General features: G+C 39.5%; 2 protein-coding genes across 2 annotated transcripts; both read right to left on the bottom strand.

Annotated features, from left to right (window-relative positions):
- Positions 1–6,876: 6,876 nt before the first annotated feature.
- Positions 6,877–8,950, bottom strand: LOC127413012 (protein Wnt-8a-like). Its single transcript, XM_051649788.1, has 6 exons — positions 8,886–8,950; positions 8,754–8,787; positions 8,445–8,583; positions 8,214–8,339; positions 7,533–7,675; positions 6,877–7,431 (listed from the first exon to the last, which is right to left on the bottom strand). Exons 1-6 carry the CDS (start codon positions 8,948–8,950, stop codon positions 6,877–6,879), a joined length of 1,062 nt encoding a protein of 353 aa, XP_051505748.1.
- A 786-nt stretch (positions 8,951–9,736) lies between these two features.
- On the bottom strand, positions 9,737–11,464 carry LOC127413013 (protein Wnt-8a). The gene is made up of 6 exons (XM_051649789.1): positions 11,394–11,464; positions 11,250–11,283; positions 10,972–11,110; positions 10,672–10,797; positions 10,441–10,583; positions 9,737–10,303 (listed from the first exon to the last, which is right to left on the bottom strand). Exons 1-6 carry the CDS (start codon positions 11,462–11,464, stop codon positions 9,737–9,739), a joined length of 1,080 nt encoding a protein of 359 aa, XP_051505749.1.
- Positions 11,465–18,600: the final 7,136 nt, after the last annotated feature.

The raw sequence follows: 18,600 nt of genomic DNA, 5'->3' as shown, positions 1-18,600 counted from the left end.
ATGCCTTGACCCCAGCCTCAGTCCATTCCTTGTGAAGTTCACCCAAATTCTTGAATCGATTTTGCTTGACAATCATAAAGCTGCGGTTCTCTCGGTTGGTTGTGCATCTTTTTCTTCCACACTTTTTCCTTCCACTCAACTTTCTGTTAACATGCTTGGATACAGCACTCTGTGAACAGCCAGCTTCTTTAGCAATGAATGTTTGTGGCTTACCCTCCTTGTGAAGGGTGTCAATGATTGTCTTCTGGACAACTGTCAGATCAGCAGTCTTCCCCATGATTGTGTAGCCTAGTGAACCAAACTGAGAGACCATTTTGAAGGCTCAGGAAACCTTTGCAGGTGTTTTGATTTGATTAGCTGATTGGCATGTCACCATATTCTAATTTTTTGAGATAGTGAATTGGTGGGTTTTTGTTAAATGTGAGCCAAAATCATCACAATTAAAAGAACCAAAGAATTAAACTACTTCAGTCTGTGTGCACTGAATTTATTTAATACACGAGTTTCACAATTTGAGTTGAATTACTGAAATAAATGAACTTTTCCACGACATTCTAATTTATTGAGATGCACCTGTATATTTAAAGGCATTTGTACATTGTTTACTAATGATATGTACAGTATAAATACTAATGATAAGCATTTGAAGAGGCCTTGGAAGTCGGAATGTGCATTAGAATTATGGTTTTCCCCAAATGTAATACAATGCAGTGCATGTAGAATATTTTGTATTAATTTGTAGTAGCAGTGGTGGTTCTAGACCATTGGGGTTGGGGGCAGGCTGGGGCCGGGTATGCTTGTAAGGGGGCAACTGCCTAAAGGCCCCGATATACTTCCACAGAAGTTCTTCTTCATTCTTTGTTGCTGCATAGAATAAAAGATCGATCTTGGGATTTAAGAATTGATATGTTTTTACCTGCTCCTAGTAACACATGATGCTTTAAAATTAATAATAGAATTCCATATTACAGGCGCCGATTTATGTTTTTGCCATTGGGTGCCCTAACGAACAACCCCTTTAAACATTGCATATGCCAACTCTCCCATTGTTTAAGCAGTTTTCTGTGAAGAATGTGTTAATATTCGGATGCCCTCATGAAATACATCAATAAACTCTCACTTATGGTGAACATACCAAGTTTGCATCGTTACTATGACAACTAATGTTGATGTGCTAGCAAAAGTGACTGTAGTCAGAACAGAAAAAAATCAAATCTGTCCACATAATATAACCTGCAGTTTGAACAGTCAGTCTAAAAAAAAATTTTATGAATATTTTTTTATTTATTTTGTTATCAGATTTTCCAGCAGTGTGAACAAAGAAGTGTAATTTGGGAAAAGCACGATGCATGCACGAACACTTCTACGCATACAACGAATGCCCATTTACTATAAACATTTTTATCCTAAGTAATAGGAAGGAATATTAGATTGCATTCTCAGCCTGCTGAATTACAAAGTTTTTTTTTCTCCAGGTGGCAGTGCACTTGATGAATTCTTTATTCAAGAGCTCAATCTGCAGTTGTGTCTCGTAAAATCTAATGAATAATTCCTCTGGTCCAGATAACCCGCTGGAACCACGATCCCTAAGTGAGATCCACCAATCAGAGAAGTTCCCAATTACCAATCGCTTTTTTTTATTTTTGAAAATTATTTGCTTCAAATCAAATGTTTTAATGTTGTTACTTAATTAAAACAGGAATTAGCTTTCTGGTTTGTGTCAAGGCTGAGAAATATTTATTAAATATATTTCTTAATTGCCTAAGGAGAAAATTAATGGGGAATATCTCGTGCTTTTCCGTTAATGCTCGGCCATACCCGTGAGTGCTCGAGCACCCGAGCACCCACGGGATCGGCGCCTGTGTTCCATGTAGCATTTTAATTACTATGTGGTCATAAAAGCTGCATGTATACTAATGCAAAAGAAAAATAAATGGAAAATGCTGTTTTAGATGAAAGACATTCCACAGGACATGCCAACTCTTAAAAGTATTTCATGTCAGCTACACCAAATAGACAAAAAGTGTACTGATCACACCACTGTACAGTGCAGTATATATACATATTGATGGTGAATGTTGTTTCATAAATGAAATCTGACAAACACACACATACAAAAACATTTCCTTTATTTTAAAACAATGAACGCTTGCCAAGATAAGATCAAAGTTAAGTTGGGCTCAGATGCATTCAATCGGACAGAAAATCTATCCCATACAGGCCGGGTTTCATTATAATAACATGGGAAATTGCACTATTAAAGTAATTTTAATTTACGTTTTTCTTTCATATTATTTGGTGTTTTGACGTATATTCCTACTGAAACAGGAATTTGGGATGGGACATGTCGAACGACTCGTCCCATTTTTTCAAAAGGCCAATGTTTTTTTTTTTTTTAAACTAGCTATCTCACTTTTTTGAGATAGCTAGGTTTGCAGAGTTCCAGCCCATCACCTCTGACTTGGATGGTAGACTTTCAATACTCGTTGTTGGAATAGCTGTTTTGCAGAGTATTTAATGTTTACTAATTTCAGTTGCTTCTTGCTGTAGAGCTGTAATGCTGTAGAGAGAATGATGGCTATCAAAGTACAGCTTTGGTGTGGATGACTAGTTGCAATGTTGACAATGCATTATGTCAGGCTCTCAGCTCTCTGTTTCCTGTAACTTTGTATAGAGGATGTGCCTAATCACCAAATGCATGAAAGTGTGAGCTTACAGGCTCAGAGAGCATGACTTGGACAGTATTTATTTGCACATTACATTTGGTTCTCTAACTTACACGAGTGTGGAAGAGACATATTAAGCCTATTGTGCCTGTGTATTCATAGGCATATTGGTTGCACACATAGGTTAAATGCATGGCAAGGGTTACAGAACAGAACCTATTATAGGTCAGCTGCATTAAAAGCACACCAGCCTTAAACCAAAAAGTTCTTGTGTGTGCTTAGCATTAACACACAAGTAGGCCATGGCCACAAATAAATTAAGTGTTTACATTTATAATAATATTGTTTCACCACTTACCAGTATAAAATACAGATAGTGCCATGCATTTCATCATTGTAGATCAACACATTCCCCAAACACAAAGAAAGGAAACATCACTTTTGGGATGACCAGCTGAGGGGTGACCACGCCTTTGCAGTGGTGGCCCCGAAGATCTGGAATAGTTTGCCTCTGCACATTAGAACAGCTCCTACACTGGTATCGTTTAAATCTCGGTTAAAAACCCATCTGTTCTCCCAGGCTTTTAGCTAAACCATGATTGGAGATACAGTATGTTGGAACCCTTGTGTATTATGTTGATTTTAGTAGTGTTTTTTTATGTTCATTGTTATGTACTTGTTTTAATAATGTACAGCACATTGGTCAACTACCTGTTGTTTTTAATTGTGCTTTATAAATAAATTGCCTTGCCTTGCCTTTGGGATCAGAACAGCATGCAGTCTAACACCAAAGTGAAAGGTGTGAAGGCACTCATCAGTCAACTGCAGGCCAGCAGGACTGCCATAGTGAAGTACTTCCCAAGGGGGCTTTGCATAGGGCTGCCGCCTTGCATTTTAGCCTCTAAAAAGCAGAAGGAACTTTTGTTGCAGGAGGTTTTAGGTGTTAAAGATATCTTAATGATCACACCACTATATATATTCAACCATATAATCATTGTTGTTAAACAAATTCCTGTTGTGGTCTTATAGGTCATTTTCTAGGTTCTGGTTTAATGCTGGATTTAACCACAATAAAAGCTTTGCTATTTCACAGACATAGATGTAACTATTAGACATGATCAAGTAAACGATATGATCAAATATCAAATTATCAAAATTCTATGATATCAACATGTCATGGAAAAGAAAACCTAGAAACTAGTGCCAGTCCAACTCATCACAAATAAGTCATGGAGTCAATACTTAGCTTGATGGAGAGTGTGTCATCTGATGAAGAAACAGGGCATTCCTGGTCTTTGTCATGCGCAAATTGAATCCTTTAGGCTAAAAGGAAATAGGTCTTTTGTGGAGTGGACAGACTGGGATCACTGTTAGTGCTGGGGTTTTGAAGTGGGTAAACTAAAGGACTACACTGAGATTACAACCTGATTCTTTCCATATGAAAGGTCAGTAAAATACGAGACAAGGAAGGGATGGGAATGGGGGTCATGGCTGAGATGACAACAACATACTGTATTTGAGGAGATGGCCACTTTGTTTCTTATTCATCTGAGCTCAGCAGGGTGGCCTGGGGAAAAAAACATGTCATCCTGAAAGGGCAAATAGGCATTCTATAGAGAGGAAATATTGAACAAAATAATTGTCTGTTGATTGGAGTTCTTTGTGTGAAATTAGATTATTTCTTGATATTTTCACTTTGAAAACCACATTTAAGGAACGATTGATAATAATTAATGAAAGTCGATGTACAATACACAAATGTTTCAAATGTTTAGAAGCTGTGTAGTATTTGTTATTTTAAATGGATAAGAATGATAGTATTCTGTTCATGTTTGGTTGTTTCTTAAACATCAGGCACTGAAAATTAAAGTCTCTTTAAAACATAGTTTGGACTCTCACTAGTTTAATTTGTCTACTAACAATGTCCAACAGTGTATGTACATGCATAACAGGAGATTTATGTAATTTTTACATTTTTTTCTGAAAGTCATGCAAATTCCCACCACAGTGTAATTTTCACCTCATCTCAAATTCTGTATATGTGTTTAATATAATGTTGTATCTCTGTTTAAAAGAATTCTGTTGCGGAAATTTTATTTGAAATAAAATAGCCAATGCCTTTGGCTTGCTAAGGCTAATTTTAGAGGTAATATTTTATGTATCATTAAATTTTCACACTTTTTGCTTAATTTGGCAAAATTACAGCTTGATTGGAAATGATGCCCAATAAAAATATTCTGCTCACAAGTGAAAATACCAATATATTTTATTTTAAACATCACTTGTCTCATATTTTATCTCAAGCGTGCTCTTAACTAACACCTTTGTAAACTTGATTATAAGTAGACTAACTTCTGAAAAAAACTTTATTAGGGGCAAAATTGTTTGGTGCTGGAAATGACGGCACAACTGTGTGACAATCATAATTTTTTTGTTTATGTTTTTTGGATTTTCTCCCCTTTTCTCCCCAATTTGGCATGCCCAATTCCCAATGCGCTCTAGGTCCTCGTGGTGGCATAGTGGCTCACCTCAATCCGGGTGGTGGAGGATGAATCTCAGTTGCCTCCGGGTCTGAGACAGTCAATCCGCACATCTTATCACGTGGCTTGTAGAGCGCGTTACCATGGAGACGTAGCGCATGTGGAGGCTTCACGCTGTTCTCTGCAGCATCCACGCACAACTCACCACGTGCCCCACCGAGAGCGAGAACCACATTGTAGCGACAGCGAGGAGGTTAATCCAACGTGACTCTACCCACCCTAGCAACCGGGCCAATTTGGTTGCTTAGGAAGCCTGACTGGAGTCACTCAGCACGCCCCTGGATTTTAACTTGTAACTCCAGGTGTGGTAGTCAGCGTCTTTACTTGCTGAGGTACCCAGGCCCCCAACAGTCATAATTTTAAAATAATCATTAGAAATCATTTGAACTCAGTAAATATTGAAATGGTTTATATTTATTTCACTCTTTGTTTAGATTATCATAGTTTTAAACATGTAATAATTTGTATTTTTATTATGGATTTTCATAGTTTAATATTTAAAGTCTGAGTCTTAGACAAGGATAAAACATTAAAATCTATGCAAGGCATTTTTAAAAGTACCGAAAATAAATGATGGCCTGATAAAGTTTCCAAGTCAGTTTTATAGTGACCTTTACAAACCAAAAAGAAAAAAAGTTTAAATCTGTTAGTTTTAATAAAAATCAACCACTGAGACATGAAAAATGCCATATGTAGAAGAAATACCCAATTGTTTTTTTCCCCTCCCCATAGTCAAAACATTTAGTCCACTAGCATGCCAGTAACCAAGGGAAGTAAATAAAGTAACCTTATATTCTGAATCCATTAAAAATACCACCCCCTCCCTCCCCCCTGTCCTCTGAGCCAGACCCCCACTGGAGCCAATATCCCATCATTCATCAAGCCAGACAGTTTGGCAGATTTATGGCATGTCCCACTGAGCAAATTGACTATGCATCAACTAATAGCCAAGCTAAGGGGGAAATCTGTTGATTAAGCATATTAAAATAACAAATGTCATGATTAGGCCATAACATTAAATGGTGTAAAACATACTGGCTTCATTTTGACACATGACGTAAAACCAGACAGGTTTTACAATTTAAATGTCTTTCTCTGCCTCGTAACGTGACTAATAATGGAATTAAGATCCTTCCCTTTGATTTATTTGCATGCATTGCAGTGACTTCCGCAGGTGTGATTATGCACACCAACATCGCGGATTAACATGCCAAACACCTTCCAGCATTGGCATGTTTACTATGTGTATTGTCTACACTTTTGTCAAACACTGCCCGTACTGTCCGCATATCAAAGTGCGCCAGAATCAAGGCAAGAGAGGCGCCTAGGGCGATGTGCCGAGTGTGACACGAAGTTAATCCTTTCAAGAGAGTATTCATTAAATAAACGCCCTTTACTGCATTACTAATTGAGGCCCCCATCATTTCTTTCAAGGGCTTTCTCTGTGACAGCGCATGTCTGGATACAGCGCTCAGACGGCTCATTACAATAAATGCGATACGTAGATACTTTAATATTTTAATTTATAATAATAGAATAATAAAAAGAATTTAAAGAGACCACAAACCATTTCACTTTATTATAATAGTTTAATATATAATTTAATTTGTACAGATATTAAGAAGAAAAAACAAGTGCAGGTGAGGGTAATCTTCTTAGGTAAAATAGTTTTATTTTGGTCCTCGAGGTCTGCGCCTTTGGTGACCGTGGCTGCCTTGTCTCTGAGCACAAACATGTTTCACAGTTACCTGAGAGCAGTTCTCGCACTTTACCGTGCAACACCAGTGGAACTTGCAATTGCAACTGCTCGCTACCTCCGTGCGCCTCTCCTCCACGCGCAAACCGCACTCATGGCACAATCTGCGGCAGCTACGTCGTTCCCACTGAGTGAGAGATTCACCGTGTTGCACGCACTCTCTACCCTCTGTGCCCGGAAACCCGAGGCTCGTGTTCTTAGCGCAATAATCCGGTGAATCCTCCAGATATAGGAGCTCTGTCCGGGCGATGGTGCTGAAAGCATCTGCCATGGCCACGCGGTTGTCTGCGCTGTTACCCGCGCGCATGCGTCTCTTGTCAAGTTCAAGTTTGTAAGCCTGGTCGTGCTTCACTTTCAAGTAATTGCCAATCTCACGGAAATCAGATAGCTGCATCCAGCACGTTTGCATCGAGCAACTTTCTGACATGCCATGGCACCTACAGATCCTCTTCATGGTCGCCTTTACAGCCTAGAACACAATTTAACGTTAATTTACAGGCAACATTAAAACGCTTCATAGCTATGCGTAGGCATATTTAGTGTTAAGTAGCCTTGTTTAACTCAATTTACCAAACGTCCAGCTTCATTATTGTGAAGATTAACTGCAGCTCGAGAGTCTTGTCCAGTCTCGAGTGCATCCACGTATTGTTTTGAAATTCTCTCTCCAAACTCCACGTTGTCGCTACATCCTCCCCAAAGCCAACCACGACCACCTGAATAATGCATGATAGATTTGATCCATTTATATAAATGCACCACAACTGTTTTGAATGCGACAAACTACATAACGTATTGCGATTGCGAGGTTAACGTAATACGTTAACGGGATTGCAGTACGCCGTAAAAAATTGGCAACATGCATTTATGGAGCTATTTCTACTTAATATAACCCTTATATTGAGTTTTGTTTGTGTGACATAATGTACTTGGGTTGAATCAGTGATGTTAAATAATATATATATATATATATATATTACAACCAGTGAATATAGATGTTATAAGCCGATTCCAGTGTATATTTTGATATTTTACTGATTCGTATGGCCACTAATTTCTAGGTGGGTATACGCAAAAACGCTTAAGAAGTAGGTGGGCTGTGGGCATATGGCGTATGCCTGCGTATGACCTAGAATACACTACTGAATGTTAGCCTAGGCTACCACATGAAGCACATTTAGTGTAGTTTGTTTTTTATATTAATTTGTCAATCAAAACTTAGCTCCTTTATGAACCCACCAATAATATACTCACCGATTTTACCGTTCCTTGAACTGTCACATCCACAGTTGTCCAGATCTCCCAGACTGCAGTTTCTGGTTAAGGTGTACATAACCCCGGCTGCGCTTATTGCGTGGACAAATGACGTCTCTCTCGTTGCTATAGAAACAGACAATATAAATCAGCTTCATATTCAGTTTTATTTTTTAGTTGAATTTAAAATTCATTTTAAAGACCAATCTCACATTTCCGAACAGATCTTACCACTTCTAAATCCTTTATGAGTTGAAAGCTGCAGCGCGCTGTCCGGGCAGTTCCACCTGTCCCATGCGAACTGATGTTTGCACTCCTGTATCCCGCTCTGTGCACCGACCTGTACACTACTTGCATAGGTAAGATACGCCTATAGGAGAAAGACAGTGAGAGGCTAATCAGGATTTTGATCTATACAAATTTTTCGTAATCTAAACATTTTTACATTTTCCACAAAATTGGCGCATTTTATGTCATGGTCACTGTCATGAAGCATTTTCACAAAAATTTGTCGTTTTTAAAAGACTTTTCGAAGCTTACCTTGGGTCCAGTCATCAGCAAGTTGTTCATTGCCCTATGGAAGAAAATGGAAAGACAAAATACGTTTTGCATTAACAAAAGCAATTATGTTTCCATTAAAACAACTGATAGTAATTTACTAATGCGCCCTACCATGTATGTCCATGGAGAGCTTTGTCGCAAATAAATAAAAAGAACCAAATAAAAAAGCAAGCCATTGTTGTTGTTGTTTTTTAGATTCAATGATAAAGCAGGCACTGATTCAAGAAAGTGATGTCCCGTAATGTCATTTATACTCACCCCATCGGGGGCCAAAGGGCAGAAGACCATTTGTTACAGGATTCTCGTCCAACTATTGGTCCACAGCATCGTTAAGTCAAGGAAACGCCTCCAATGTACTTCAAAGGATATCAATACTCACCAGTTTATTCTCTTTTGCGGGCAGAGTCGCGGAGGTTTTACGCCATTTGTTCACCAATAAACATTTGAACCTGCATTTAGTTGTCAAACTGCGCAATAAAGTTGGCGACTCGGAGACTGTAATTTTGTTTAAAATATTTAATGTGCTTCCCAGGAAAAAAAAAAAAAAGAAAGAAAATGGAATATATAAACAGAATGTGATAGATTAAAATAATTGCATTAAATAAGTTCCATAAAAAAAAAAAAAAAAAAAATACATAACACTTCAAGCCCCTTGTGAAATACACACTGTCAAGTGATCTGTGAGGCATTCAAAATATGCTTTCAACGTATCTGTAAGCAACTAAATCTGTGATATTGTCCAGAACGAAAAAGTGCAGATAATAAACTTAGAAGTATTTGATCAATCATTTTGACAGTGGGAACGAGGAAACCCTTTTGATTAGGGGTTTGAATTGGCATTTTTCCTGATAGTAATGTGCAGAATAATATAAGTGAAAAAACAGCATATCTTAAAATCTTATGTAAAAATATATATATACATTGGAAATATACAAGTCAATATATTTGCAAACATGATTATATCATTTATTACGCGTATGGTGTCTTCTGCGTGAATTGTGGTGCGGCCGACGGGTTTTATTCCTTTTTGCGCAAAAATACTTGGTTACAGTCTGAGTACATGTGTCGCATTTGACAGTGCAACACCAGTGGAATTTGCAGTTGCAGCTGTTCACGGTCTCTATCCTCCTCTCTTCAACTTTCAGGCCACATTCGTGGCAGAGTCTCTTACAGCTTCTCTTCTCCCACTGAGAAAGATTCTTCCCGCTTTGTAGGCATTCCCTTCCTTCTGTTCCATGCAGTCCCATGCTGAGGTTTTTCACACAGTAGTCTGGAGAATCTTCCATATAAACGAGTTCTGTGCGCGCAACTGTGCTGAACGTGTCCGTGATTGCGCCACGATTGTCGGCACTGTTGCCAGCCCTCATGCGTATTTTGTCCATCTCGAGCTTCTTTGCTTGGTCATGCTTGATTTTCAGATAGCTGCCGATATCCCTGAAGTCGGCCAGTTGCATCCAACATGTCTGAATACTGCAGCTTCCAGACACACCGTGGCACTTGCAGGTCCTTTTGAGTGTTGCCTTGACAGCCTGGAATAATAATTTAAATAGATGGTCACCATATGCAGTCAACACGTCACCAAAACAGTATTTCGTTTTACTAAGAGAAAACTGACCCCGAAAAACACACAATCAATATAAAAATGAGAGATAAAAATAATACTCACGAGTCGACCAGCCTCGTTGTTGTGCAGGTTGACCGCAGCGCGAGAGTCGTGACCATTTTCCAGCGCATCCACAAACTGCTTGGCGATTCTTTCTCCAAAGTCAACATTGTCACTGCAGCCTCCCCAAACCCAACCACGGCCACCTTTGAACACAAAATAAAAATGTAAGCACTGCTGTTATCTGAGTACGTCAGTTATTTGTGAGCTACTTTTTTTTTTTTAATGTCTTACCCATTTTGCCTATCTTGGAGTCATCACAGCCACAGTTCTCAAAGTCCCCCATGCTGCAGTTCTTCGTCAAAGTGTACATAACTCCTGCAGCACTTATGGCACGCACAAAAGCGGTCTCTCTGGTGGCTTAAATAATCAAAAGACATTATAAGAATAAGTTTGGTCATTTTTAACCACTTTTAGAGTAAAACTGCAACAAATAGCAAGTGATTGCATACTATAAAGATATATTAACCCTAAATAGATTATCATATATAACTTATAATATTCTGTTTAGCTGAACGAATAACTGTGTCTTACCACTTCGCAGACCGTTATGTGTGGATAACTGCAGTGCGCTTTCCGGGCAGTTCCACCTGTCCCATGCAAACTGATGTTTGCACTCATCAATACCGCCCTGTGCGCCTGCTTGCACACTGCTTGTGTATGTAAGGTAAGCCTGTTGAATGTAAACGACGAGAAAGTACTATTACTTATTAAATTCGCACATTTTCATAAGGCAAACAATACAATATATCCTAGAACATATATAAAATGAACGAACTGAAATAGGCAAAATATATGAATGCTTGAGATACCTTGGGTCCTGTCATCAAGAAGTTATTCACCGACCTATGGGGGGAAAAAAATGAACAAATAAATAAACAAATGAACGTCAATACAAAAATAATTGATAATGAAATATTTTAACATATTTTGAATGCACTGTAAAATGACTGTACCATGCCGTTGTCGACAGTATGTTACAGCACATAGACATCACCAAAGATGCAAAAAGCTGGCAAGGGTTCATTGCTGCGTGAGCGACCCCTGATTCTCCGATGTTTCCTTCTTGTGTAAATTCCAAGGCACAAACACTGAGATGGATACCCAGGAAGAGACAGAGACAATTGACTGAATGCTTGAACGAGCACGGCATTTATACCTGTCGCCAACTTTGAGTGACAGTGATCTCCCAAACCTTGACAATTCGCTGTGAAAAGACGTCGAGGAGGTCACTGGAATGCAGGCTTAACTGCACTTCAAAGCATTAACACTTTTCACTAATCCCTTCAGCCTTTCTTTCGTTCGTTCCCCACGAGGGTTTATTTAGTACGTTCTTAGGGCAACTTTATTATTAGGCCTATTATTATTATTATTATTATCATCGTGGAACCGTTCAAGGTTATTTATTTGCACCTTTAACGTGCTGCAGTTTGTAGATTTGTCTGGCAATTTGAGTTAGACTGTCCATCAAATTGTTCATCTAATATGCATTCATTAGAAATTGTCTGTTGAAGGTGTCCTGTAGTGTATTCCGACAATACACTGATTGCGCATTGGACAGGCAGGCCTACCACTGGACATGCATTATTTATTTATTTATTTAGCATCTAAATTGATCTTTTATCTTCGTTTTTAAATTAGGAGTTTGGAGATTTAGAAATAATACTGGCCTATTCTATACTCCCCAAAATGTTTACTTGCAGTCTTAACTACAAAGTCTTTTTACAGCTTACATAATTGTTGATTTCGCTTAGCTTCTTTTACTGATTTTTTTTTTTTTTTTTTTTTTTTTATATGAGTCTTGACCTTTCACGTTTTGAGAAAGTTTTTCACGGGGAAATGACACTGTAATGTAAGGGGCTGCTCTACATTGTTTACAAAAAGCCATAAAATCATTCGGCTCCGTCCGCTAAGGGCCATGCAAATAATATGTAACACGTCTTGGCCTCTGACACAGTGGTGTTAATAGAAGTCCAGCTGATCCCATGGGAACAGCTCTGGTGTGAAAATTGTCTGGAAATGTAGTAGTCCGATACACGTCAACAGAACATCATGTCACAAATATTACCCTGCAACATGTTTCCAGTTCTGAAAATAAAAATAATAAATGATATTCAAATGAAGCGTATTTAAGTGTCAAAGGAATAATTGGAATAATGTGCCAATTCACTGCCAAATAAAAATGTGCTCGTTCTATGTGCTTTTCAAAAAGTTGGATTTTGCTCAGGAGACACTAATTCAAATTGTATAATCGTAGGACAGTAGTTTTGATAACGTGCGTTTACTGTTGAGTTCAAACAATGCAATCGTGTAATTTAAAACAAATTAAAAACAGATAAGATACATTCACGCAGAGTTATTTATTTTTCGCGATTATATCATCAGCTCTTACATGGCTCAGTGTAAACAAAGGCATAATACTCATGAAATCAATCATATTTCATCAATGTACTTTCGATGACTTTTGCGATTAATTAATACTCTTTATGGAGATGTGATTTCATACTTCAGCCCGTGGATAGATTAATTGTTGAAACCACGTACTGACATCTTCGAATCAAATCGTTAACCACTCAAAATCCCTATTCAAAACAACATTATTTGATTGTCGGATAATGGTTTAACCAGTGCTGCTCGCTGGAAGACAATGGAGGGACGCTCAAGTGAGGATAATCCCCTCTAATTGGACATCGGCATCATCAAGTCTACAAGGTGCCTGAAACCTAAATTCCCACACCTACTTGTCACAAAACAAAGCAATATTAATAGGGGTCTTAAATGCTCACAGACCTAACCTAAATTTGCCAGAAACGCTATATGCTGCCGAAATTTCAGGATGTTTTAATTGATCGACAAACACGGAGGGCAATGGCGCATTGCTAAAAGTAACCTACTAAATAATTCATGTGACAAAAAAATATGCACTAAAACAGTGACTATAGAAGCACACAATATCTTGTAGGCTACTCATCAGAAAACACGGCTCACCTTGTTGACCAGATGATCCATTTTGACGACTCACTCAGAGAGGTTCAGGTGAAGCTCATTAGTCTATGCTGTTAAGTCTTTTTGACTTGTTCTTTGACTAAGTTATACTCCGAAACAAATAAAACATCACAAAAACCTTTCTTATATCGACTAAAATCGAATGCATCTTTTTTTAGGTGTTTCCAAATGCTATCCAAACCATTTAAAGATGTTTCGCCGGTTATTGGTGTTTTAAAGACTTTATCAATTTACTTTATGGGTTTTATTTATGCCAGATCTGGAGAGCGATAAATTGGCAATAAAAGCTGATAAGGGCTGGAGAGGTAGCGTGGTATTCTGAGCGTGTAGATGGCAGGAGCAGGGACGCCAGCGCAGCCGCGCTCCGCAATAACATCTCAGCCATAGTTGAGTTCAAAGGAGATTTAGGCGCGTCCTCTAGCACCTCATCAGCAGGTGTTAATTGTAAAAACAAGAATAACCCTGTAAAATGCATGTAGTATCGGATAATCAGCGACATTCGAGCAGGGCGGTTGCTACATGATCTGGATGCTAACTTTATCTTAACAAGACCATAATTCTTGATTGGGAGAAAGTGTCTCATGATAACAGTTCGTTATTTGTTGTTCATTCTCGTGATCCTGCTGTTGACACTCAAAAATAATTTAAGGATATTAAAAATGTGTTTGCATAATAAGATTTATTAACAAACTGTAGGGGAGAACGGGGCTTGTTGTCACAAGGGGAAGTTAACTATACGTTTGCGGTAAGTCAAATTCCAAATGTGTATTTTCTGTGGCAGTGGTTTTGTATGTTGCTTTTAAATAATTTGTGAGTTCACAGTGAAATTTAAATATAACATTTTTGCTATAGCTGTGGGGTAAACAAGTTAACACAATATAACCACACTGACATACACTATATTGCCAAAAGTATTTGCTCATCTGCCTTTAGACACATATGAATTTAAGTGACATCCCATTCTTAATCCATAGGGTTTAATATGATGTCGGCCCACCCTTTACAGCTATAACAGCTTCAACTCTTCTGGGAAGGCTTTCCACAAGGTTTAGGAGTGTGTTTATGGGAATTTTTGACCATTCTTCCAGAAGCGCATTTGTGAGGTCAGACACTGATGTTGGACGAGAAGGCCTGGCTCGCAGTCTTCGCTCTAATTCATCCCAAAGGTGCTCTATCGGGTTGAGGTCAGGACTCTGTGCAGGCCAGTCAAGTTCTTCCACACCAAACTCGCTCATCCATGTCTTTATGGACCTTGTTTTGTGCACTGGTGCGCAGTCATGTTGGAACAGGAAGGGGCCATCCCCAAACTGTTCCCACAAAGTTGGGAGCATGGAATTGTCCAAAATCTCTTGGGCCAAGCCCAGCTCCTGAAAAACAACCCCACACCATAATCCCCCCTCCACCAAACTTCACAGTTGGCACAATACAGTCAGACAAGTACCGTTCTCCTGGCAACCGCCAAACCCAGACTCGTCCATCAGATTGCCAGATGGAGAAGCGTGATTCATCACTCCAGAGAAAGCGTCTCCACTGCTCTTAAGTCCAGTGGCGGTGTGCTTTACACCACTGCATCCGACGCTTTGCATTGCACTTGATGTATGGCTTGGATGCAGCTGCTCGGCCATGGAAACCCATTCCATGAAGCTCTCTATGCACTGTTCTTGAGCTAATCTGAAGGCCACATGAACTTTGGAGGTCTGTAGCGATTGACTCTGCAGAAAGTTGGCGACCTCTGCGCACTATGCACCACAGCATCTGCTGACCCCGCTCTGTCATTTTACGTGGCCTACCACTTCGTGGCTGAGTTACTGTCATTCCCAATCGCTTCCACTTTGTTATAATACCACTGACAGTTGACCGTGGAATATTTAGTATCGAGGAAATTTCACGACTGGACTTGTTGCACAGGTGGCATCCTATCACAGTACCATGCTGGAATTCACTGAGCTCCTGAGAGCGGCCCATTCTTTCACAAATGTTTGTAGAAGCAGTCTGCATGCCTAGGTGCTTCATTTTATACACCTGTGGCCATGGAAGTGATTGGAACACCTGAATTCAATTATTTGGATGGGTGAGCGAATACTTTTGGCAATATAGTGTATATTCAAGCAAGGGTCATCCATGTAATGAAGGTAGACTTTAACTGATATGTTGAACTGTGTTCTCAGGACAAGGGCATTTGTGATAATCGATAAAGGCAGGGCAAGTTGTCACATGTGCTTTTAATGTTATAAATCTTACAATTATTTTAGATTTGTACATCGTCTTTTACATTTTTGCTACTTTATTGATCATTTTGTGCTTCATAATTGTTTTAATGTTTGCTGAAAAGCCTGGAATAGGATGTTTAATTGCAGGTTTTTGCACTCTCAGAAAAAAAAAGGTACTGTTAAAGGCACAAGGGCCGTCACTGGGGTGGTACCTTCAAGGGGACCTTTTTTAAAAAAACTCAGAATCTGCCAAAGTAAGCATTAAATTAATGTTGGCTTTTTACCAAAATCTTAATGCATATACTTAATTGTCTGGCAATGAGGAGGAGAGGCCGAAGTATGTGCAAGAATGTGCACATTGTTTTTTCCCACCAATTTGTTAATATGTGAGATGTTACAAACAATCTTCCTTTTTCTAGATTACATAAAGTTGAAGTCAGAAGTTTACATACACCTTAGCCAAATACATTTAAACTCAGTTTTTCACAATTCCTGACATTTAATTGTAGAAAACTAACTGTCTTAGGTCAGATAGGATCACTATTTTAAGAATGTGAAATGTCAGAATAGTAGTAGAGAGAATTATTTATTTCAGCTTTTATTTCTTTCATCACATTCCCAGTGGGTCAGAAGTTTACATACACTTTGTTAGTATTTGGCAGCATTGCCTTTAAATTATTTAACTTGGTTCAAACATTTTGGGTAGCCTTCCACAAGCTTCTCACAATAAGTTGCTGGAATTTTGGCCCATTCCTCCAGACAGAACTGGTGTATTCAGGTTTGTAGGCCTCCTTGCTCACACACGCTTCTTCAGTTCTACCCACAAATTTCTATCAGAATTTGTGATGGCCACTCCAATACCTTGACTTTGTCCTTAAGCCATTTTGCCACAACTTTGGAGGTATGCTTGTGGTTATTGTCCATTTGGAAGACCCATTTGCAGCCAAGCTTGAACTTCCTCGCTGATGTCTTAATGTTTCTTCAATATAGCCACATTATATTCCTTCCTCATGATGCCATCTATTTTGTGAAGTGCACCAGTCCCTCCTGCAGCAAAGCACCCCTACAACATGATGCTGCCACCCCCATGCTTCACGGTTGAGATGGTGTTCTTCAGCTTGCAAGCCTCACTCTTTTTCCTCCAAACATAGCAATGGTCATTATGGCCAAACAGTTCAAATTTTGTTTCATTAGACCAGAGGGCATTTCTCCAAAAAGTAAGATATTTGTCCCCATGTGCACTTGCAAACTGTAGTCTGGCTTTTTTTATGGTGGTTTTGGAGCAGTGGCTTCTTTCATGCTGAGCAGGCTCTCAGGTTATGTCGATATAAGACTCATTTTACTGTGGATATAGATACTTGTCTAACTGTTTCCTTCAGCATTTTCACAAGGTCCTTTGCTGTTAATCTGGGATTGATCTGCACTTTTCACACCAAACTACGTTCTTCTCTGGGAGACAGAATGTGTCTCCTTCCTGAGCGGTGTTGGGCCTCATGTGCTCAGATAGGAGACAAAGGCAGGCCTACACACGGTCATAAAGCCTGACTGGGGCCTATAGGAACACTCAAAGCCCGAGACATGAAAACGGTGCCAAAATCAAACAAAGGGAGTCCAAACAGACTACAGATCCCCATCAAGCCTTGCTCACTTTACACCTAGGTGTGAAATTCTGAAAGATATAACTCTCAACTCCTATTGGATGAAATGCATGACAGAATGCATCCCTAAACCATGATGTCATCGAGAGTACAAAACCCCAGAGATTCCTCCTAAGCCTTGCTTCCAGCGACAGAATTCGCCACGTCTAGTTGCAGACCTGCTGCTCCCAGGTGTAGTTTCGCTGCCCAAGGAAGTAACGTACATACCTGAACTTTGGCTATACAATCTCCATCTTGCTGGACAAGCCGAGATTCTCCGGGTTCCACCGAGCACACTTGCGGATCCGAAGGAGACAGCTGAGCAATCTGCGTCTCACCCTTTTGCCTGCAGAAGTGAAGAAGATTTCTCTTCCTTCATCAACCGAGTCAACTTTGTTGATTTCTCCGCAAATCCGTAGAGAATCAGCCGCCGTACCGCCCGCCAACAGAGCGAGGAAACGGCCTCTTGTCAACACCCAAGCTTCGATGAACCGAGTCGGAGTCAAAAGACGGACGGCTAATAATACTCAAGGTATTACTGTAACTTACTGTTACCACGAATATGTTGTCATCCAACCACGTTGGGTTGTTTGTGCATTTCCGCCATCACGGGTGAGACTGGCACACTGAGTTTATCCATTAAAGAACCAACAACCACGGCGGACTGATTACGAGCTGTTCACCGCGTCTCTGAGTGATAAAACTAATGGTTGCCATCCCTCCCACGATCGCTAAACTGGCTTTGGTGCCGTCACCCTGTTCTCTCTCTCTCTCTCTCATACTAACTGCACACACACACACGACCTCTCACAAACATATCCACACACTTATTTGGCGAACAGATAACTTGGCGATAGTGCCCAGCTTTGTCCCTAAGTTATCATCCAGAGGAGACATGTGTTAAACGGACAGATGCCATTCGCGGCCACATTCTCTGGCTTGAAACCACACATGACACACTCTCCACGAGAGCCACGCCCGCCATTTTGTGCACTCCTTCTCTCCTTGCGCACACACACACAAACACACCTCTACCCTACTCATGTATAATAGGCTTAATCTGTTACCATATCTAATCATGTTACTGTTTAGTTTGTAGTTGGAAGTCGGAAGTTTATCGATTGCGTTGTATTGATTTATTAATTGATATTACTGCATCAATAAACTTTATTATACTTTAAAGAGAAATTGGTATTGTTCTGCATGCACCTGTGCCAAGAGCTGGCAGGCGATGACAGTGCTCAGATTCAAGCCTTCATTGTTCCTCTTTTGAATGTCGATGTTCTCCGGATGTTGACTTTCCTAAGAGA

The sequence above is a fragment of the Myxocyprinus asiaticus genome, chromosome 22 (genome assembly GCF_019703515.2).
Source record: "Myxocyprinus asiaticus isolate MX2 ecotype Aquarium Trade chromosome 22, UBuf_Myxa_2, whole genome shotgun sequence".
NCBI classification, from domain to species: Eukaryota; Metazoa; Chordata; class Actinopteri; order Cypriniformes; family Catostomidae; genus Myxocyprinus; species Myxocyprinus asiaticus.
The sequence above is the reverse complement of the archived record's forward strand: the minus strand, read 5'-3'. Positions and strand labels throughout refer to the sequence as shown.

Excerpts from the sequence above, each read along its gene's own strand:
- LOC127413012 (XM_051649788.1), bottom strand. The coding sequence starts at position 8,950 with ATGGCTTGCTTTTTTATTTGGTTCTTTTTATTTATTTGCGACAAAGCT. Across the intron at positions 8,788-8,885 it reads GCTCTCCATGGACATACATG|GGCAATGAACAACTTGCTGA; the intron begins GTAGGGCGCATT and ends TTTCTTCCATAG. Across the intron at positions 7,676-8,213 it reads TTCAAGGAACGGTAAAATCG|GTGGTCGTGGTTGGCTTTGG; the intron begins GTGAGTATATTA and ends TGCATTATTCAG.
- LOC127413013 (XM_051649789.1), bottom strand. The coding sequence starts at position 11,464 with ATGAACCCTTGCCAGCTTTTTGCATCTTTGGTGATGTCTATGTGCTGT. Across the intron at positions 11,111-11,249 it reads TCTTGATGACAGGACCCAAG|GCTTACCTTACATACACAAG; the intron begins GTATCTCAAGCA and ends TACATTCAACAG. Across the intron at positions 10,584-10,671 it reads CTCCAAGATAGGCAAAATGG|GTGGCCGTGGTTGGGTTTGG; the intron begins GTAAGACATTAA and ends TTGTGTTCAAAG.